The sequence below is a fragment of the Rhinatrema bivittatum genome, chromosome 3, assembly GCF_901001135.1.
Source record: "Rhinatrema bivittatum chromosome 3, aRhiBiv1.1, whole genome shotgun sequence".
NCBI lineage: Eukaryota > Metazoa > Chordata > Amphibia > Gymnophiona > Rhinatrematidae > Rhinatrema > Rhinatrema bivittatum.
The window spans coordinates 288,077,354-288,100,083 of NC_042617.1; the positions used below are offsets into that span (position 1 = coordinate 288,077,354).

Consider the following 22,730-nt stretch of genomic DNA (forward strand, 5'->3'; position numbering starts at 1 on the left):
TGGGGCAAGGGAAGGGGGTTTCCGAGCCAGTTGAGCAGCCTCCCAATGGGCTAGCCTCTGCTTCAGGCTCGATGGATATTCCATGTGGCAGGACATCGCAGCATCTTGAGCGTGGTTTTTGTATGGCACCATTTTCCCTATGGACTGTTGGTACGCATGGTGCGGGCCAGCCCTGCTGTGCGCCTAATGTGCTCATAAGTATGCGCATACCTGTGCGCTCGTGCTCAACCGGATGCATTCATTCGCGCTTAAGGGCACTTATACTTACGCGCATCGGAGCGGATCTGTGTGCGCTCGAATCAAACACTAGCTGGCTGAACGCACAAGTTAGTTTATTATGACTGGCAGCAAAGAAGCACATGCGACACTCTTTGTGCTACCTGCCATATTAGGGCTACACGGTCTGACCTGGAATCCTTCCTGTGTCAGCACTGTGAGGAGGCCCAGGGAGGGTTGGATTCCCAGAACTTCTTAAGCCCAGTCCCTCCCATTCAGAAGATGGGTTGGCCATGACATTATCCAATAGCAGCCCAGATCTGAGTAATCCTGGGACTGCATCCACTTCGGGAGAGGGCAGTTCAGCAGCACCTACACCTGTTCCTCCTGGGTTAGGGTATGGACCCGGTGACCTTTTCTTGGGTAGAATTCTTTCAAGGCCTTCAAGCCTTCGTTCAGGCGACATGCCTCACCAAGGGTATCCGTGTAAGGGGCCCAGACACCACGGATGATGAAGGGGATGCAGACTCTTTGGAGGATGGGGAAATCCCTCCAGGCTTGGAGCCATACCGGACCATGTTATGGTTTTTCCACAGAGATGAATTACTGGCCCTGGTTTCCCAGACCCTGAAAACTCTGGGAGTTCCCAGCATGGACCCTATGATGGAACCAAAGAAGAATCTCATCCTGGTGTCTCTACAGAAAGTCTCTTGCTATTTTCTGATCCTGGAAGCCATCCAGGAGTTGATTGACCTGGAGTGGGATGCCCCAGAAGCCAGTTTTAAAGGAGGTCGGGCATTTGAGGCCCTGTACCTTCTGGCTCCGATGGCCAGAGAATGCCTGTTTCTCAAAAGTGAATGCCTTGGTCTGCACTGTTTTCGAAGCGAACAACTATCCTAGTGGAGGGAGGTGCAGCCTTGAAGAATGCGCATGATAGGCAGTTGGAGTCCATCCTTAAACAAGCCTTTGACACGACAGCAATGACACTACAGATTGCTTCCTTTTGGGCCCTGGTGGTTCACTCGTGTCAGCTTCTGTCGAGAGAGGCAGATAACTCGGGTGCATTCCAGAGAGACGAGAGAGCCTGCTGCGGCCTTCCTAGTAGATGCAAGCTCTGACCTAGTTCGTACCTCGGCCAGAAGAGTGCTGTCAGTGCTGGAGGCCAGAAGACAACTATTGGGTGCAATATTGGTCAGCGGATGCGATCTCTAAGGTAAACCTCACAAAGATGCCCTTTAAGGGAATCCCTCCTATTCAGAAGCAAATTGGAAAAGTTAGCCAGTAAGTGGGGTGAATCTCCAGTGCCTCGGCTACTGGAAGATATGAAAAAGAGGTCGCAGCACCCCTTGCCTATGAGGGGTCGGGACAGGGGCTCCCAGTGCTTTCGGCCCTACAGAAACTCGTCATTTCAGACATCTCTGCCCTTGGGAAAGTCTCAGTCCTTTCGAAGACGACAACCAAAAAGATGGACTGGTTCCGGCTTAGGTTTGGCCCAAACTTCCCAATGAAGTTGTGCCGACCCATCCATGGGGTGAGGAGATAAGGGTTCGACTATCCCTCTATCAGCGGTAGGTTGAGATCATGTCGGACAAATGGGTACTGGATATAATACAAGAAGGATACGCTTTGGAATTTCGCAGCATCCCTTGGGACATGTTCTTGATGTCACCTTGCCACTCCAGCACAAGAAACTGGAAGTAGAATCTACCTTGTTATGGCTCTTCAATTTGAGGGCTAGAATTCCAGTTCCTGCACCCCAGGAAAATACAGGGAGTTATTCCATCTACTTCATCATACCCAAGAAGGAGGGTTCCTTTTGCCCCATTCTGGAACTTGTCAGTCGTCATCTCCAGTTAATTCATTTCCGCATGAAAACTCTTTGCTCCGTCATAATGGCCATACAACCGGGAGAGTTCTTAACCTCCATGGACTTCTCGGAGGCTTACCTTCTTATTCCAATCTGACAAGACCACCAGAATTTCCTACGCTTTGCGATACTGGGCCTCCATTATCAGTTCCATGCATCGCCCTTCGGCCTGGCAACTGCCCCCAGGACATTCTCCAGAATTATGGTTGTGGCAGTGGCACTGAAGAAAGAAGGGATCCTTGTGCATGCTTACTTGGACAACTGGCTAATCCAGGCAAAGTTGTGAGAGCTTCCAGCTGACCAGCAGGGTCGCGTGTCTGCTTCAGGATCTTGGTTGGGTTGTGAACATGGACAAAAGCAGCTCAAGCCCTCCCAGTCCTTAGAGTATTTGGGAGTCTGGTTTGACACCAAGTAGGAGAAAGTCTTCCACCCTCGAGGGTAAGGAAGCTGTTGTGTCAAGTACATTGGTTGACTAACACAATGTGCCCCAGGGTGTAGAGCTATCTCCAGGTCCTTGGTCTGATGGCATCAACCCTGGAAGTAGTACCGTGGGCAAGGGTACACATGTGGCCACTCCTGTGCTCCCTGCTGTCATGTTGGAACCCACTGTCTTAAGACTACTAGTCTTGCCTCTACCTACCGATGGAAGTATGTTCCTAGCTCCAGTGATGGCTACAGGATGCTCACCTAAGCAAGGGTGTAAACCTGTCCCCACCAACCTGGCTAGTACTCATGACCTGGCTTGCCTCAAGGGTGTGGAGCTCACTGTCAGGAATTGACAACCCAGGGATGCTGGACCAAGGAAGAGACGCACTGGAATATAAACTGCCTGGAAGCTAAGCTGTCAGATTAGCGTGTCTGCAATTCAGCCACAGACTTCAGAGCCAGGCAGTCTGTGTGATGTCTGTCTGACACCACTACTGTGGTAGCCTACATCAACCACCAGGGACGAACCAAAAGCCACCAAGTGGCTCTGGAAATGGATCCTCTTATGGAAAGGGCGGACTTAAATCTACAGAGGTTCTCAGCCTCCCACATCACGGGAAAAGGCAACGCCAGAGCATACTTTCTCATCAGGGGGAGTCTGGATCCAGGAGAATGGGCTTTGTCAACCAGAGCCTTCCAGCTCCTGGTAGATCACTGGGGCCCTCCCCTCCATCGACCTGCTGGCTGCATCTCAGAATGCGAAGGTCTCACGATTCTTCAGTTGCAGAAGAGATCAGCGCTCCCAAGGGATTGATGCCCTTGTCCAGACCTGGCCAGCGAGATTTACTGTACGTCTTCCCTCCATGGCCTCTGCTGACCAAGGTCATTCGCAAGATCGAACGCCACAGAGGATTAGTCCTAGTGGCCCCGGATTGGCCCAGATGCTCTTGGTATGCAGGCATGAGGAGGCTTCTGGAGGAGAGCTCCCTCAGCCTCCCTCCGCACAGGGACCTGCTCCAACAAGGTCCACTCCTTCACAAGGACCCATCCCTGTTTTGTCTTTCGGCCTATCCCTTGAGAGGGTTTGCTTGATGAAGCGTGGATATTCAGTGGCAGTAATTGCCACCTTGCTCTGCGCACGGACGTTCTCCAGAGCCTTGATGTATGTGCAGATCTGGAGAATATTTGAGGTCTGGTGCAAGGAACGCGGGGTAACCCCTTGGACGACCAAAATCCCCATGGATCTGGAATTTTTATAGGATGACCTGAATGAAGGGTTGTCCCTCAACTCCTTGAAAGTCCAGGTTGCAGCGCTCTCCTGTTTGAGAAGGTGAACGGAGCTTGCCTGTCGGCACATCCAGACTTGGCCCGTTTTCCTAAAAGGGGTTAAACACCTCTGATCACCCTTATGGTGGTCGGTCCCACTAGGGAATCTCAATCTAGTATTGGATCTTTTAGCTGGGCCTTCCTTTCGGTTGCTGTGCAGTCTGTCCCTACGCCTGTTAATGCTGAAGACTATTCTTGGTGGCGATATGCTCGACCTGTCTCATCTCTGAACTACAGGTGTTGTCGTTTCGAGAGCCATTCCTCTGGTTGACTTCAGGAACTTACAAGATTTGCATCATTCCTCCCTTCTTGCCAAAGGTAGTCTCGGAGTTTCACTTGAATCAGTCCATTTCCTTACCATACCTAGATAAACACAAGGTCACAGAAGACTAGCATTTCCTCGCCACTTAAACATCAGGCTTTTAGTACGGTATCTGGAAATTCGGAACCGGTGTAGAAGGTGGACCGCTTGTTTGTTCTTCACAGTGGAAGGAAACAAGGTGAAGCAGCTTTGTGAGCTACCATAACTCACTGGATCAAGGAAGTGATCATGGAGCTTATGTGAAGGCAGGTTAAAGCTCAATCCACTGGGGCCTAGTCAGTATCCTGGGCGGAAGCTAAGCTACTCCTGTTGACATCTGCCAAGTGGTGACATGGTCCTCCTTGCACACCTTCTCCAGATTATATCGCCTGGATGTTTGGGCCCGAGAGGACACAGCCTTTGTAAGGGCATTGCTAACTGGACTGAGTGCAGCCTCCCACCCTGTTCAGGAGTAGCTTTTGTACATCCCATTTGGTCCTGAGTCCATTTGGCTACATGCTAGGAAATGGAGAAATTATTTACCTGATAATTTTGTTTTCCTTAGTGTTGCCAGATGGACTCAGCATCCCACTCATGGCTGCCCATCAGCAGTGCCAAGGAATCGCCCATGAGATGAATTTTGATTCCAAGAGGTTACGGGTAAGCAGTCTCTCTACCCCCTAGATCGGGGCATCTATATTTCTGGGACCCAGTGCTAATGTTTGGTTGAGTACAGTTAAGGACTTCTGTTTTTTATAGTTTTTCATCAGTATGTCCCCAATGGCTTTTGAAGAGAATACTGAATGGCTGAGGTCACTGTAGGGGTATATCTAGGGTGACGTCTGTTTTGAAACTGGACTCCATGTCCATCTGCTGGCAGGGGAGCACATAACCCATTGGTCCCGAGTCCATCTGTCTACACTAAGGAAAACTAAATTATCAGGTAAATAATTTCTCCATTACAGCTAATCCGCATCACATTTATTCCTTTTTTTTTTTTTAAAGAATTTATTTTCAGACATATACAACAATATAAACTGTAGAGAATGTAGCAAAACCATAAGAAACCAGATGCCTTAGAGGATCTTCTTGGATATCAGCTGCACAGCTTTGCTCCTCATTCTATCCCATCATTGGAGTTATCAGGCACTGCCTCTCTCCTTACTTCTTCCTCTCTGACTCTTCTTAGGACTCTATTTTTGCATAGTGTCTGATATTTTCTTTACCTCTCTCGCACATGTTTAAAGATTTTATAGCAGGTGACGTGGAATACACCTTTGTCATGCTTTGTCTACTCTTTTGCTGGCCCATAAGTGTCCTCCTAAGAGCAACAGTGAACTCTGTTCCCCCAAGCTTGTAAGAACATTCTGCTGCACTCCCATCCTCAGGAATAAGAAACAGCTGAGAATTAAACTTGGTGTCCCTGCCTGGTAGCGTATAGCCCAGCTGCCATGCTCTTTCTGTGATCATACTTTACATCGTGAATATCTGCAGTAGTAGTTCAGTTTAAAGTATTGGTCTTAAAAATAGATTTACAATAGGACACATATGTACTAGATAATTATAACAAGTTTATTTCGCAGACATTTCCCAGTTGATAATAGAATATCAGAATGGGAGCTCAGGAAGACAGTTGATTGGCAGCTGATCTTGGCACAATTATTGTGGTGATTGACAACTGTACTTAATGTTCTTTTCTTGCACTAGTTTATGTGTGAAGAGGGATCAGGAGATTACATCGCTCGTGTGGATGAGCCCCAGTCCTGCTCCTATGTTTTGACGATACACACCACTCGTATCTGCCACCACCCATTTCTGCGACTTCCTTCCACTATTACCCCTCAGTCTATCAAATGTCACCCGGCTCTCAGTCCTGAGCAGTACATAGCCTACGTCAAAGCACAAGTCTGTGAGTATCCAGGAATCAGAATAATCTGACCATGATAACCCAGCCATAGTGTTCATCCAACAGGGCCATGTCTTCCTGATAACATGCTAAGACTGAAGATGTTCTTACTGTCTTAAGTGGTTTTGTTATGGTTATAAAAATAGGAAATGAGTTAAAATCAGCTAGAACAACCCATGATCGGTATTCCGTATACACTGTGCAGATCTGATAGTGATGATGATGTCCTGTGAACTAGTTGGAAAGTAATGGAGAAGTCTGTCTTCCTTCTAGTGAGGTCTGAAGCATTGAATTAAAAACCATCTGAACAGCAGCCCAAATCCTTAAAATCACTGATCCTCTGTATGACCTCATGCCATACAGTCCTCTCGTTCTCTGTGCCTTCATTCCCAGGACTTCTTTTCCTTGGTGGCAAGTTGTTGGGGACATAATGTCAACTAGTGCAGCCTATCGGAAGGCAGGAAACATCATTGTGTCATGCTGAAGGGCCAGTGCAAAAACTGCTTCATAGACATGAGGTCTACCAGTGATGATTCAGTAGTATAGTGCAGATGTTTTCCTTTCAGGTGACCGGTTTTCCCCTTACTTCTTATTAGATTGATTGGTGTTCAAATCGTTAATAAGATGCCTTGTTTTGTTGTACATATAGCTGACACAAAGCGTATAGTTGAAGAGATCTCAGAGGAACTTAAAACCTTGGACACACAGATGAGAGACGATCAAGAGATAGAATCTGCAAGTCAGAAGATGGAGCCCCCCAAAGAAAAGCATGAGCCAGAAGAGGGGGCAGCGGAAGGGAGAGGTATGAATGGAACAGACTTTTGTCAATTGTGGTCAGCCTTTCTCTGTTACTCTGATCAGTTTGTTTATTTGTTCTTTGATCATTCACAATGTCCTCTTATAAACGGATAAATACCATCAATGTGGCCAGTCATAATAGGCACTTTGGCATATATTAAACCTTCACTTTGCCTTACGCTTAATCATCGGCCAAAAATCCTTTTGTTTTTACATAAGTACCTATAATGACTGGCCACATTGATGGTATTTATCAGTTTATAAGAGTACATTGTGAACAATTATTTTGAATCCTCACTATTTTGCACCACTTTTGTTTGACACAATATTTTTTCTGTTCAGTTAATCTTTCTAGCCACCAAAAAGTCATTTTCCTTGCTGAAAGCCTTCAGTGAATATATTTTAGCTGTTCTAGAACTTCGCTATGGAGAATATTTCACTTTATGATAAATTTAGAGGTTGATATTCAAAGCATTGGTCCAACTGGAGTTAGCCGGACACATTGCAGCATTTAAAAATTCCCCCTTTCACCATCAAAATTTTTCCTAGCGTGTAGCCAGATGGACTCAGGACCGATGGGTTGTGTGCTCCCCTGCTAGCAGATGGAGACAGAGTCCGGTTTCAAAGCTGACGTCACCTTAGATATACCCCTGCAGTGACCTCAGCCATTCAGTATCTCTCCGTCTACTAGCAGATGTGGATATACTATACCCACACCAGCAGTAGTGTCTAGGATTGCAGTACTAGTTTGAAGAAGAAAGTTTACCTTTTAAATTGGAGAAAGATCGAGCCCGCTTTCCTGCGGTGATACCTAAAAGTCCCTTTCCCAGTTGAGAATTCCTGAGGTGATTTCCGAGATCCTTTAGAGGTGTGCCTTGGTCTGGTAGCCGGTCCCCGGCGTGGACTTTGCTGCTGAAGCACCTGAAAGGCAGCAGGTGCAGGAAACAGAGTGCAGCAGTGATGGCCTAAGCCCTCTCCACCCGCAGCTGGAGACCTCTGTACTCAGCTGGTAAGTGCAGAGTCCAGGTAAGTAGAAAAGAACTCTGATTCAGGGACATGGAAGGGTTTCAGTAAGTCTTTCCTCCGGTCTCCTTGCTCGGCACACTGTATCCACTATATTCCTGATCCTGTTAGGGCAAGGGAAGGGCGTTTCTGAGCGGGTTGAGCGGCCCCCAATGGGCTAGGCCACACTTCAGGCTCGGTGGGTACGCCACGTGGCAGGCTGCTGCGCGCGATTTGGTGCGGCACCATTTTCCCTTATTGACTGTCAGTACGCACAGTGCAGGCCGGCCCTTTGTGCGCCTGACAAGCACATAGGTGCGCATAACCGTGCGTATAAGCACATGCATACATTCGCGCACAACCAGACACTTATACTTACATACGTTGGGGCAGATTTGTGCGCGCTCGAGCTCAGACGCTAACCGGCTGAACGCACAAGCTACAGTGTACTATGGCTCTGGTAACAAAGAAGCACAAGCGACACTCCCTTTGTGCTTCCTTCCATATTAAGGTTGTACAGCACCGTGTCAGCACTGAGGAAGCCCAGAGGGAGGGCTAGACCCTCAGAACTTCTCCAAGCCTGTCCCCTCCCAGTCTGAGAACAGGTCAGCCACGACTTTATCTTGTAGCACCCCGGGGCTACGTCCTCCCTGGGAGAGGGCAGTTCAGTGGCCCCCTACCCCAGTTCCTCCTGGGCTAGATATGGACCCGGCAACCTTTTCTTGGATGGAGTTCCTTCAGGGCCTTCAAGCCTTTGTTCAGGCACAGTCAGCTGCTGCCCCTGCCTGGTCTGAGCCCCAGCTGGGAAGGCCTCATCCTCCCAGCCCTATCAGCATGCCTCTGGACATGCTTCGCCTCATCAAGGGTATCTCTGACGGGGACCAGACACCACCGGATGACGAAGGGGATGCAGACTCATTGGAGGACAGGGAAATCCCTCCAGGTCTGGAGCCATATGGGACCATGCTATGGTCTCTTCCTCAGATGAATTGCCAGCCCTGGTCTCCCAGACTCTAAAGACTCTGGGTTCGTGCCAGGAACTCCCAATGTTGGAAACAAAGAAAGGTCCCATCCTGGTGTGTCTACGGAAAGCCGCTTGCTATTTTCCAATGCTGGAAGCCATCCAGGAGTTGATTGACCTGGAGGTAGATGCCTCGTAAGCCAGTTTTAAAGGAGGTCGGGCCTTTGAGGCCTTGTACCCTCTGGACCCAGCGGCCAAAGATCGCCAGCTTTTCCGAGAGTGGATGCCCTGGTCCGTGCCATCTCAAACCAAACAACTATCCCAGTAGAGGGAGGAGCAGCCTTGAAGAATGCACACGATAGGCGGTTGGCGTCCATCCTTAAGCAAGCCTTTGATACAACAGCAATGACACTGCAGCTCTTGAGAGAGGCAGATAGCTCAGGGGCGCATTCCGGAGAGACAAGTGAGCCCGCTGCAGCCTTCCTACTAGATGCAAGCTCTGACCTATTGTGTATCTCAGCCAGAGGAGTAGCCTCAGTGGTGGCGGCCAGAAGACAGCTATGGCTGTGAAATTGGTCAGCGAACGCGAACTCTAAAGCAAACCTCACAAAGATGCCCTTTAAGGGATCCCTTCTATTTGGAAGTGAATTGGAAAAGCTAGCCAGTAAGTGGGGTGAATCTCCAGTGCCTTGGTTACCAGAAGATAAGAAAAAGAGGTTACAGTACCCCTCGCCTATGAGGGGTCCAGATAGGGGCTCCCAGCACTTCCAGGCCTACAGAATCTCATTTCAGACATCTCTGCCCTCGAAGGTCTCAGTCCTTTCAGAGCAGACAACCAAAAAGAGAAACTGGTTCAGGCTCAGGTTCGACTCGAACTTCCCAATGAAATTTGGCCAACCCATCCACAGGATGAGGAGATAGGGGACTGACTATCCCTCTTCTAGCAGCGGTGGGTCAAGATCAGGTTGGACAAATGGATACTGGACATCATACGAGAAGGATACACTCTGGAATTTTACAGCATCCCTCGGGACATGTTCATGATGTTACATTGCCACTCCCAGCACAAAAATCTGGCAGTGGAATCCAAGTTAAGGCTCCTTAGTCTGAGGACTATAACTCCGGTGCTACACTGCAGGAAAATATAGAGCATTATTCCATCTATTTCATAGCACCCCAAGAAGGAGGGTTCATTTTGCCCCATCCTGGACCTCAAGAGCATCAATCGTCATCTGCGGATAATTCACTTCCGCATGGAAACTCTTCACTTCGTCATAATGGCCGTACAACCGGGAGAGTTCTTAACCTCCCTGGACCTCTTGGAGGCCTACCTTCATAACCCAATCAGTCAAGACCACCATTGTTTCCTACGCTTTGTGGTACTGGGCCACCATTATCAGTTCCAGGCGTTGCCCTTCGGCCTGGCAACCGCATTCTCCAAAATTATGTTGGTCATGGCGGCGGCACTGAGGAAAGAAGGGATCTGGTGCAGCCTTACTTAGATGACTGGCTGATCAGGGCGAAGTCCTTGGAAGAGAGCCTCCAGGTAACCAGCAAGGTCAGGTCCCTGCTTCAGGAACTCGGTTGGGTTGTGAACATGGACAAGAGCAGCCTCAAGCCCTCCCAGTCCTTAGAGTATCTGGGAGTCCGATTCGATACCAAGCAGGACAAAGTCTTCCTCCCTCACTCAAGGATAAGGAAATGGATGTGCTGAGTGTATCGGTTGATGAACACCATGTGCCCCAGGGTATGGCACTATCTCCAGGTTCTTGGCTTGATGGCATCAACCCTGGAGGTAGTACAGTGGGTGAGGGCACACATGCAGCCACTCCAACGCTCCCTTCTGTGACTTTGGAACCAACTGTAACAACAATACTCTATTCGCCTCTGCCTACCAATGGAAGTATGTTCTTGGCTCCAGTGGTGGCTACAGGAAGTTCACCTAAGCCAAGGGTGTGAGCCTGTCCCCACCAAACTGGCTAGTCCTCACAACAGACGCGAGCCTCCGAGGGTAGGGAGCTCACTGTCAGGAATTGATAACCCAGGGGCGATGGACCAAGGAAGAGGTGCGCTGGAACATAAACCGCCTGGAAGCAAGAGCAGTCAGATTAGCAGGTCTGCAATTCACCCACAGGCTCCAGGGACAGGAAGTCTGCATGATGTTGGGCAATGCAACAACGGTAGCCTACATAAATTGCCAGGGAGGAACCAAAGTCACCAATTGTCTCTATGGAGATTAGACGACCCCCCCCCCCCAAATGGAATGGGCAGTTAGATCTGCAAGGGATCTTGGCCTCCCACTTTAGAGGAAAAGACAACGTCAGAGCAGGCTTTCTCAGCAGGGAGAGTCTGGATCCAGGGGAATGGGTGTTGTCGACCAGAGCTTTTCAGCTCCTAGTAGATCGCTGGGGCCTCCCATACATTGACCTACTGGCCACATCTCAAAATGCGAAGGTCAGCCGATTTTCTTCAGTCATAGAAGAGATCAGCGCTCCCAAGGGATCAACGCTTTTGTCCAAACCTGGCCAGAGGAGGACTTACTGTACGCTTTCTCTCCAGGTCATCCACAAGATCGAACCTCAGAGGATTAGTCCTTCTAGTGCCCTTGGATTGGCCCAGACGCCCGTGGTATGTAGACATGCGGAGGCTTCTGGTGGAGAGCCCCCCCACTTTGTCTCTCCCTACACAGGGACCTTCTCCAACAAGGTCCGATCCTTCACGAGAACCCAACTCTGTTTTGTCTTACGGTCTGGCCCTTAGGGCTTGCTTGTCAAAGTGTGGATATTCGGCAGCTCCACACACGGAAGCTGCCGAATACGTCCTTGGCGTACATGCGGATCTGGAGAATAATTTAAGCCTGGTGCGAGGAACGCAGGGTGCCCCCTTGGATGACCAATCTTCCCCATGATTCTTGAATTTTTACAGGACAACCTGAACTAAGGGTTGTCCCTCAACTCCTTGAAGGTCCAGGTGGCGGCTTTCTCTTGCTTCAGGAGCGAGATGAACGGAATCCACCTGTCTGCATCCTGAATTGGCCTGTTTCCTGAAAGGGGTTAAACACCACCGACCACCCTTAAAGTGGCTGGTCCCCTTATGGAACCTCAATCTAGTATTGGACTCTTTAGCAGGGCCTTACTTTCGGTCGCTGTTCAGTCTCTCTGCACTGGTTAACGCTGAAGACTGTATTCTTGGTGGCGATATGCTAGTCTCATCTCTGAGCTACAGGTGCTGTCATGTTGAGAGCCGTTCCTCTGGTTTACTGCAGGAATGTTACAGCTTCATACTGTTCCTTCCTTCTTACCAAAGGTAGTCTGAGTTTCACCTGAACCAGTCCATTTCCTTACCATCTCTGGATAAACGCAAGGACATGGAAGGCTACTGCCTCCTATGCCACTTAGTAGGCTTTTAGTACAGTATCTGGAATGTTCAGAACCTGTGCACAAGACGGATCGCTTGTTTGTTCATCCTGTTGGAAAAAAACAAGGCGAAGCTGCTCCGCGAGCTACCATAGTTGGCTGGATCAAGGAAGTGATCATGGGAGCTTATGTAGAGGCAGGGAAGCCTTTACCACTTCTGTTAAAGCCCATTCCAATGGGTCCCAGACAGTATCCTGGGCGGAAGCTAAGCTATTGTCTCCCGTCGACATCTCTCAAGCAGCGACGTGGTCCTTCCTACACACCTTCTCCAGGTTCTATCGCCTGGACTCCCGGGCCTGAGAGGACGCATCCTTTGAAAGGGTGGTGCTAACCGGACTGCAGGCTGCCTCCTACCCCGTTCTACAGTAGCTTTTGTGCATCCCATTGGTCCTGAGTCCATCTGGCTACATGCTAGGAAATAGAGAAACTACTTACCTGATAATTTCTTTTTCCTTAGTGTAGACAGATGGACTCAGCATCCTGCCCAGAGCTGCTCATGAACGGTACCAAGGAATCTCCCATGAGGTGAATCTAGATTCTAAGAGGTTACGGGTAAGCCGAGGCCCTATCCCTAAATCAGGGCATCTAATATTGCTGGGATTCAGCACTTATGTTTGGTTGAGTGCAGTTACGGTCACCAGTTTTTTAATCAAGTTATTAAGTTGTATTCAAAATTTATTGAAGTGTTTCAATAGTATGCCCTCAATCTCTTTTGAAGAGAGTACTGAATGGCTGAGGTCGCTGCAGGGGGATATCTTTCAAAGGTGAAAGCTTTGAAACCTGACTCAGTCTCCATCTGCTAGCAGGGGAGCACATAACCCATTGGTCCTGAGTCCATCCGTCTATACTAAGGAAAATAAAATTATCAGGTAAGTAATTTCTCCATTGATGCACTGGAGAAGGTACAGAGAAGGGAGGCCAAAATGATAAAGGGGATGGAAAGGCTAAAGAGGTTAGGGCTGTTCAGCTTGAAGAAGAGATGTCTAAGGAGGGATATGATGGTCTATAAAATTGAGAGGACTAGAAAAGGTTAATGTAAAATCGATTGTTTACCCTTTCAGGACTAAGGGGCATGCCATGAAGTTAGTAAATAGCACATTTAAAACAAATCAAAGAAAATTCTTTTTCACGCAATGCATAATTAAGCTCTGGATTTCATAGCCTTAACCACATCCTCTGGCAATTAGCTTATCTAGGTTTAAAAAAGGTGTGGCTAAGTTCCTGGAGAAATCCATAAACTATTATTAGTCAAGTTGTCTTAGGAAATAACCAATGCTTATTACCTGCATTAGTAACATGGGATCTGTTTTTAATGTTTGGGTACTTGGCAGGTATTTGTATCCTGGATTGGCCACTGTTGGAAACAGGATGCTGGGCTTGATGGACCATCAGTCTGACTCAGTATGGCAACTTCTTATGTTCTTATAAATTTCTTAAATAGGTAAGCCCTCCTATCCAAAGTAGTAGTCTTATGGCTTTGGACTTCAAGGGCTTAAGGCCTTATGTCCAGTGTTGAGATCTCCCATTTCTGTGCTGCCCTGAGCATGGTCCATTCTGCAGATCTTAAGCTCTAGGGGAATAGACCTGAATATAGTTCCTTGGGTGCAGACCCACATGCATCTCACTCTGTTCGCTCTCAGTGATATTCAGTAGTCCAGTGTTGCAAGGCTACTTTCTCTTTCTAGGGAGGCTAGAAGGAGCCTGAGCAGGGCTTTTTTTTCCTAATTGTCTTCTGCAGGGAATGGAGTTTTCTTTGACTTTTTTTTGCACTGTAAGGCGTGAACTTCATAGGTTGGGAAGGTATTTATGATCTGAGGCAGCTGAACCAGGGGTAGGAGTACTAGTGGAGAACTGTGTTGGGTTCTTTCGGGGTCAGCTAGTATTTGTTTGCCCTGTGGTCTATATTATTGAATTGACGAAGAAAAATAACACTAAGTCTTTTGTGAAACAATGGCAAGCTTATTTTCTATGTAATTACAAAGCAGGTGCTTATGAGAACACCTGAGACAAATTAGAAAAACAAACAAATATACAATACTGGAGATGCTGAATCTTTCTGTCTCTGTTCAGTTCTGGTCAGCAGCAGTCTCTCCCCCATCCCACTTTACATCTCCCCCATCCCACTTTACATCTGTATACTGTATACCCACTGTATACCCACATTCGCAGAACAATTTTCTTTGTGTAACCTTTGATATATTGCCAAACTACTGGTGATAAAAATATTTGTATGCATGCCTAAAATGGTGGACTTCTTGTCTTTTATCCACTGCTTATGATCGCCATTTTGTCTTCACTAGTTTTAAACCCAACACTCTGCCCTGGACAGTTTCCAGGTGTTTTAGTGCTCTGTACTGCTCCTGGCCTTGAAACGATGCAGGAAGAAATTGTGTGAAGTAGGAGAAAACAGGGGAATCTGTAAAGGCAGTAAGATGTTCTCTCTGGCAAGTTATGTACTGACCTTGTAAAACAAATCTATATGCAATCATTTATAAACAAATATGACTATTTGTTTCTCAAAGACAGAAAATTACACACTAATTCAAGAACCAATCTGTCCAGGACTAGGCTGAGGGCCACAACCAGCTTCAGAAATACTGGCCTCTAGCTTGGGAGAAGGCAGCCCAGGTGGCAGTAGTTAATGTAATACCATTAGCTGATGTGAACAAGCTGAGGGAATCTAGTAACCCTTAGGTACTTGGGTAAATACAGGAAAGAGGAGTGTTCCCAAAAATCTACATATATCGGTTTAAAACTAAATTGATTGAAAAACAGCACAGTTGTACAAGGTCTACATTCATGCTGCTGATGGCAGGTTATTAAAGTTGTAATCATAATGTGCTGCAAAAAAAAAAAAAAACCAACTCAAAGAAAAGAGAAAATTCACTCAAAGAATTTGACAGGATAAGTAATACTCATAAAAAGTTAAATGCTCCCAATATGCAAATAAAAACTAGTGTCCAATGCTTATTAATCCACCAATGCTAAGTTGCAATGTAAAAATGATTGGGTTGAATCAGATCAGCCTGGTGAAGTTCCAAGACAAGCAAGATCTTAGGCTGAAAAAGGAAAGCAAGAACCCAGGGGGTTTAGATATTATGGTGGGAACCATGACTGGCCAGGAGCCCAGACACTCCCTGGGCTGAGTTCTGAAGGTGCAAGCAGGGGGTGCTCTTTCATTCTTTCCTGCAGTCAGAGGATTCTTCCTTAGAAGATCTCTTCCACTCTTTTACAACCTTGACTGTTGAAGGAGCCAAGCTACATAGTGAGGATACGTAGTGTCAGGTTACAACCTTTGGTGGTGTGAAAGAGGAGCACGTAGCAGACCTGAGTTAGTTTGGAGCCTCTTTGAGATTAGTTTATGGAGGAGACATTTCCCTTTACGGGATCCATGTCTATGGTCTTGTCTTTTTTGTTCCAGAAGAGATTGGTATGATGGCATAACCTACAGATCAGCTCTGGCTTTGCTGCAAGAGACAGTCATGGAAGCTGTCTTGAATGGTGTGGGGGTGCTTTGAAAGGCTCTTTTCCTATGAGGCTAGACTAGTAGAAAATCATTACTGCACTGTGAAATTTCACTGATTATTCTTGTTGAAACTATTCAAGGTTGCTGAAATGCTAGAATGTATGCTAAAAGTCAAAAGGTAAGTTAAAGGCCTACATTGAGTTTCATTTTGCCTTCTGGGTTCAATTTACAAGAAATCATATGATTTACAACTGTCTCAGTCCTTATTAACATATGAGATAAAAGTATGCCAACCACTTAAGAAAATGTTATGCAGTCAAACTAGCTCATTGGTGTATAAATTGGAGATTCTCTTTATAATTCACTTAGAAACTAAATCTAAGAGGAAGGTCCTGTGAAGAAGAATACTAATTTGGGTTTAAATAGTTGATTTGATATACTACCTTTCTCTACACAACCAAAGCAGCTGGTTTTCAACCAAATTTGATACCAGTGCACTTCATGTAGAACCATTTCATCTAGGGTAGACGGACTGACACCATAGGTCTGGCAACTGAATAGCAGGAGAACTTCTAGATGGGAGAAGGAACAAGTGATGCTCCCAAAGTCATATAGTCCATGGCAGAGGCAGGGATTATAACTGAGGCACAGAGAGGAGGCGTGAATGGCTCGAGGTAATAGAGGCTTAGTGGTAGTGAGGATTTGAGCTTCTTTCCTAGTTCTGGTTGATTTTAGTTCAGTGCTTCAGACCTTCCCTGAAGAAGGAATAATTTTCCCATTCACGTTTTCTCCACCCTTCTTAAAACTACTATAATTTTTTTTTCTGTAAAGTATTTCCCCAGTTTCGCTGATGGCTTGTAGCAGTTGACCTTATTGCTTGATTTTTCTAACAGAAGTAGCTTCAGAAGAAGCACAGATTGTTCCGGAAATGGATATTGTAGATGAATATCTTGAAGGCGAGACAGACTTCTGGGATAAAGTTCTTCAACCACAAGATGAGGATGCACAGATGCTGGACAGAGAAGCCTGGGTAGCCATGCCCTTTAATCATATATGTACAGAGAATGTTGCATTAAAAACAATGGTTGTCCTCACTCATAAAAGATAATTGTCTGGCTGTCCTGAGTGATAACTGTATGACTCAAACTGCTAAGCACAGGGAAATATTAACACTTCCCATTTGTCTGTCTGTTTTGCTGTCAGGCGGAGATCCGGGTTTGGTTCCTGAGCCTGGTTTCTCTTTGAACAGGCTTGGGATGCTGCGCAGGCAGTAGGCACAGCCCACAAGGGAAGGACTCAATCACTGTTCAACACAAACACCTAATGATTGACTCAAAAGTGAACTTTTAGAGAGCAGTAGTACTCCATTCCTCAGGCAGAGGACATTAGCTAGACTTTAAAAAAAAAAAAATCTATATATATCCTTAGCAGTTTGAGTTCTACAGGTATCTATAGAGATCTATTTATCTCTTTATCCCAGGACAAGCAGGATGCTATTCCTCACATATGGGTGACGTCATTGATGGAGCCCCTATTACGGAAAACTTTCTGTCAAAGTTTCTAGAAACTTTTGACTGACACTGAGCCCACTGAGCATGCCCAGCATGCCATGATATTCTCAGCCACAGGGGTCTCCCTTCAGTCTTTGTTTTTCTGCGCTGCTTTTGGCATCGCGGAGCAGGAGCCTGTGTGAGTTTTCTCACATACATTTCTGACTAAAAATCAGATTTAAAAGTGATTATTTCTCTCCCATATCGGGGTCTCCCACGTTACCACCGGCCGGTGAGTACGTTTTTTTGTGTTTTTTTCTCATTCTGACTCTTTTCAGGAAAAGTGTTTTTCTTCTCATTTTCATCGACAGCTGTCTAGGGAAATATGGCCACTAGATTTAAAAAATGTCCCAATTGTAATCGGACCATGTCCATTACAGATCCACTCCTCAAGTGTGTACTTTGCTTGGGCCAATTACACGATGTAACATCTTGCCCAAAGTGTGCCGAAATGACCGTGAAGGGTCGAAAGGCACAACAAAAGATGGAACACTTGTTCCATCTTCAACTTTTACCTTCTCCATCAATGTCCACTCAATCATCTCCGGCCGGAGTTTCAAAACGTCTAATTCTCAAAAAATGTCGTCCGGAAGATTCAGGGGATCGTTCATCGCCGACCCCATCCGTGGCATCGATGAGGTCGGCGGCGGAACATCGACATCGCCATCCATCGATTCCGGAGGCTTTACTATCCCCAGAGAAATCGACCGCCAAACGACCTCGCTTTCAAGAAACACAGAGGCCTTCGCCGAGGCGTTAACCTCCTCATGATGTGCCAGCCATCGAACCTCCACAGGGCCCTGTGGAAGGACCGATAACGCCTCCACCGCCACCACGTGTAGCTGCTCTGCCTGCACCAGCTATCATGGAGGAATTGAGCGGATTTATCCGCCAAGCGGTGCTGCAAGCATTACAGGACCATTGATGTCCTCGTCAATGCCGATGCCGGTACCAACACCGAAGCCGCTGACTGCACCGGTACCAAAGCATCTACCGATGCAGACGCCTCTACTGTTGCCGGTACCCGGACCAATGCCGGAACCAGTCCAGACAATACCGATACCAGTGCCTGGGGCCCGAGGACAACCGGAATTGGCGTTATTTCAACTACTGATAGATTTGTCGCAATCGGTGCTCTCCCACCGAAATCTGTTCTATCTAAACCAACTGAAGTTCCTGGACAGACCTATTGAAGATCCGCAGCCAGGGCCTTCAGGACTTTTTCGACCACCGAGGTCTTCTCCCGCTTCCCCTTGCAGAGAAGACCCATACGATTCATGGGAAGACGAGCGTTCTGACCCTTCCTCCGAAACTTCATGTCTGACCCTTCTCCTCCAGAAGGTAGAAAGAAATCCCCACCAGAGGACTTGTCCTTCACTAATTTTATTAAGGACGTGGCAGACACAATACCATTTAACTTGGTATCTGAAAAGGACACGAGACAGCAAACGTTAGAAGTTTTACAGTTCGTGGACCCTCCAAAAGAGGTCCTGGCCAACCCTGTCCACGAGGTACTTTTGGAATTACAGCATAGACTCTGGGAACATCCATGCTCAGTTCCACCTATTAACAAAAGAGTGGACACCACCTATCTGGTCCAAAATGTTCCTGGATACCAAAAATCACAGCTCCCACATCAATCAGTTGTTGTGGAGTCGGCACAGAAGAAATCCAAAAAAATAAGACCTCATTCCTCTACTCCTCCTGGAAAGGACCATAGATTCCTGGACTCCTTAGGCAGGAAAGTATACCAGGGAGCTGTGCTCAATTCAAGAATTGCATCTATCAACTATATATGACGCAATACCAGAGGAATCTTTGGAAGCAGATGCAGGAGCTTTCCAACTCTCTACCTCAGCAGTACCAAGCAGTAGCTCAGGCCATTATACACAAAGGACTTGAAGCTGGAAAGCATGAAGTCCGAGCCGCCTACGACAGCTTTGAGAGTAGCGGCCTCAGGAATAAGTGCACGTCGCTGGGCATGGTTGAAAGCCTCTGACCTCAGGCCTCTGAGGTACACGAAAAACTGGTGGATTTGCCATGCATAGGTGACAACCTCTTTGGGTCAAAGGTACAGGATGCTGTGGCCCAACTGAAAGAACATACGGAAACCTTGCACCAACTGTCGTCTGTTCCGCAAGACTCTGCTACATCATCATCTCGCCGTCCTCCAAGGAAGGAATCTCAAACCTTTCTACAGGTAGAGACATTACTACCCACCAGCATCCAGAGGTAGATCTTCTCGTCCACAGCAAAGATCTCAACCCAGGCAGCCTAGAGCTGCTAGGCCTCAACCTCCACTGCAGACAGGACCGGCTGCATGTTTTTGAGGCCACCACCAGAGACCAAAGCCATCTCAATCATCCAAAACTGAACCTGCCAGTAGGAGGCAGAGTTTCCGCCTTCTACAACCATTGGTTACAGATAACAGACCAATGGGTACTCTCAATATCTCAAGGTTACCAACTCAATTTTCTCTCAACTCTCCTCCAAAACCTCTTTCGCTAAATGAAAATCACACAATTCATCTACAAGCAGAATTATCCACTCTTCTGAGAGCCAGAGCCGTAGAGCGGGTGCCCCGGACTCAGCAGGGCAGAGGATTCTACTCCCGTTATTTCCTCATTCCAAAGAAAACAGGAGGCCTACGTCCCATCCTAGACCTCAGAAATCTCAAATTTCTGAAGAAAGAAAAGTTCAGGATGGTATCTCTAGGCACCATGCTTCCACTTCTTCAAACAGGAGATTGGCTTTGTTCTCTGGATCTACAAGACACTTACGCTCACATTCCAATATTCCCTCCTAATTGCAAGTATCTGCGCTTCCTGGTGGGTCATCAACATTTCCAGTACAGAGTACTACCGTTCGGACTCACTTCAGCTCTGAGTGTTCACGAAATGCCTGGCAGTAATAGCAGCACACTTACACAAGGAAAGTGTTCATGTTTTACCTGAACTTCGGTATAAAAAAAAAAAGTTAGAAATAAATAAATCTAGACTGGCTCATCAGAAGTCAGTCTCAACAAGGAGCTCTGGCTTCTCTCAATCGAACAATTACTCTACTTCAGTCGATGGGGTTTCTCATCAATTATCAAAAGTCCCATCTCATTCCGTCTCACCTGCTTCAATTCATAGGAGCAGAATTGAACACCATCCTCTCAAAAGCCTTTATCCCTGAGGATCGAGCAGTAACACTTGCCTTGTTGGCAAATTCGCTACACTCAAACAAGCAACAGCTCATCAGTTTCTCACTTTACTAGGTCACATGTCCTCCACAGTTCATGCCACTCCTATGGCCAGACTAGCCATGAGAATAACACAATGGATCCAAGCCATTCACCCACTGTCCTCTCCAATTCAAGTCACCCACCAGCTACATTCATCTCTACTTTGGTGGGCAAACAAGGACAATTTGCGCAAGGGCCTGCCCTTTCAACAACCAGTCCCACAGATAACTTTAGATACAGATGCATCCTCCTTAGGTTGGGGAGCTCACATAGACAATCTCCAAACCCAGGGTACTTGGACAAAATTCGAAGCAACATTTCAAATCAATTTCCCCGAACTTCGAGCTATATGTTATGCTCTGCATGCGTTCAAGGACTGCCTTTCACACAAGACTGTTCTAATTCAAATGGACAATACAGTAGCCATGTGGTACCTGAACAAACAAGGAGGTACGGGCTCATATCTCCTTTGTCAAGAAGCTGCACAGATTTGGGACTGGGCCCTGACACATTCCATGTTTCTCCGGGCCACATATCTAGCGGGCATCCACAACGTAGTTGCAGATCGCCTCACTCGTCAGTTCCAACCACACGAGTGTCCCTGGATCCCTTAGTAGCGACCAGGATATTTCAGCGTTGGGGGCAACCAGCAATAGACCTCTTTGCATCACACCTGAATCACAAAGTGGACAAGTTCTGCGCTCTGCACAGGCAGAAACACCAGCCAGCCAAGGACGCCTTTGCTCGCCCTTGGAACTCAGGCCTTCTATACGTGTATCCTCCAATACCGCTCATAACCAAAACTCCATTCTCGCCCGGAATGGACTCTGCCATCTGGCTTGGTCTAGACTGAACATACTTTCTGACTTCCTTAATGGCTGCTTATCATCGTATATTTATTCTCATTGCTTTAGTATATAATTTGATCTTACTATTTGATTATCTTATAGGCTTTTTATCATTGCGTCTTTATCATATGTTTTCTCTGATTTGATATTGTTTAAGAGTCACTCTAATCCTCACGTGGCTCACACTTTTTCAGTTGTCATTATTTACCTTTGTTTTTGATCCCTTATTCTCAGTTCCATGTCACCCTGTTCTATGTAATACTATTTGCAACTTTTGTTTTTTCACTGTAAACCAATGTGATATGTAAATTTTCTACATGAATGTCAGTATATAAAAGTCCAAAATAAATAATAGTGAAGCTACAACAGGACAAGGGGTCCATGATACTCGTAGCCCCATATTGGCCTCGACAAGTATGGTTTCCCATATTTCTAGACCTCTCGATCAGAGTACCAATTCGCCTGGGTGTAGCTCCCACTCTCATAACTCAGGATCAGGGTCTGTTGCGCCATCCCAACCTTCAATCCCTATCCCTGACAGCGTGGATGTTGAAAGCTTAATCTTACAACCACTCAATCTTTCAACCAATGTCTCAAGTGCTTATAGCTTCATGTAAACCTTCAACACGAAAAAACTATTCTTCGAAATGGAAAAGGTTTGCCTTGTGCACACAAAAGGACATAGACCTTTTCTCCTGCCCCACACTTTCTCTACTAGACTATTTGCCATCTTTCAGACTCTGGTCTCCAGACCTCATCTGTAAGAGTACACTTAAGTGCAATCTCAGCTTACCATAACAAGATGGGAGATGCTCCCATATCCATACAACCTCTTGTTAGTAGGTTTATGAGAGGTTTAACTCACCTTAAACCACCAATTTAGCCACCAGTTACAGAATGGGACCTTAATCTAGTCTTAACAAGGCTAATGTGTTCTCCTTTTGAACCCATGACTTCCTGTGATCCTAAATTTCTCACATGGAAGACCATCTTCCTTATAGCCATTACATCAGCTAGAAGGGTTAGTAAGTTAAAAGCACTTGTCACGTACTCACCCTATACAAAATTCCTACATGACAGAGTGGTTCTCCGTACAAATCCAAAATTCCTTCCCAAGGTAGTTACGGAATTCCACTTGAACCAATCCATAGTTTTGCCCACATTCTTTCCAAGGCCTCATTCTCACCAAGGAGAATGGGCCTTACATACCTTGGACTGTAAACGTGCGCTAGCATATTACTTAGATCGCACTGCAGTCCACAGGAAATCCACTCAACTCTTTTTGTATCTTTTGATCCAAACAAACCGGGCAAAGCAGTGGGCAAACACACTCTCTCCAACTGGCTAGCAGATTGCATACAGTTCTGCTATGAAAAAGCAGGCCTTCCTCTCCAAGGGCAAGTAAAGGCACATTCAGTAAG

The 22,730-nt window shown here is 46.7% G+C and overlaps 1 protein-coding gene across 2 annotated transcripts in view; it reads left to right on the forward strand.

Annotated features, from left to right (window-relative positions):
• Nucleotides 1–22,730, forward strand: part of OS9 (OS9 endoplasmic reticulum lectin) — a 146,676-nt gene that overhangs the window by 35,665 nt on the left and 88,281 nt on the right. For both annotated transcript variants that reach the window (XM_029594908.1, XM_029594910.1), the window contains exons 6-8: nucleotides 5,844–6,045; nucleotides 6,692–6,844; nucleotides 16,579–16,715. In XM_029594908.1, the coding sequence (XP_029450768.1) occupies nucleotides 5,844–6,045; nucleotides 6,692–6,844; nucleotides 16,579–16,715 (492 nt within the window). The remainder of the gene's footprint in view (nucleotides 1–5,843; nucleotides 6,046–6,691; nucleotides 6,845–16,578; nucleotides 16,716–22,730) is intronic.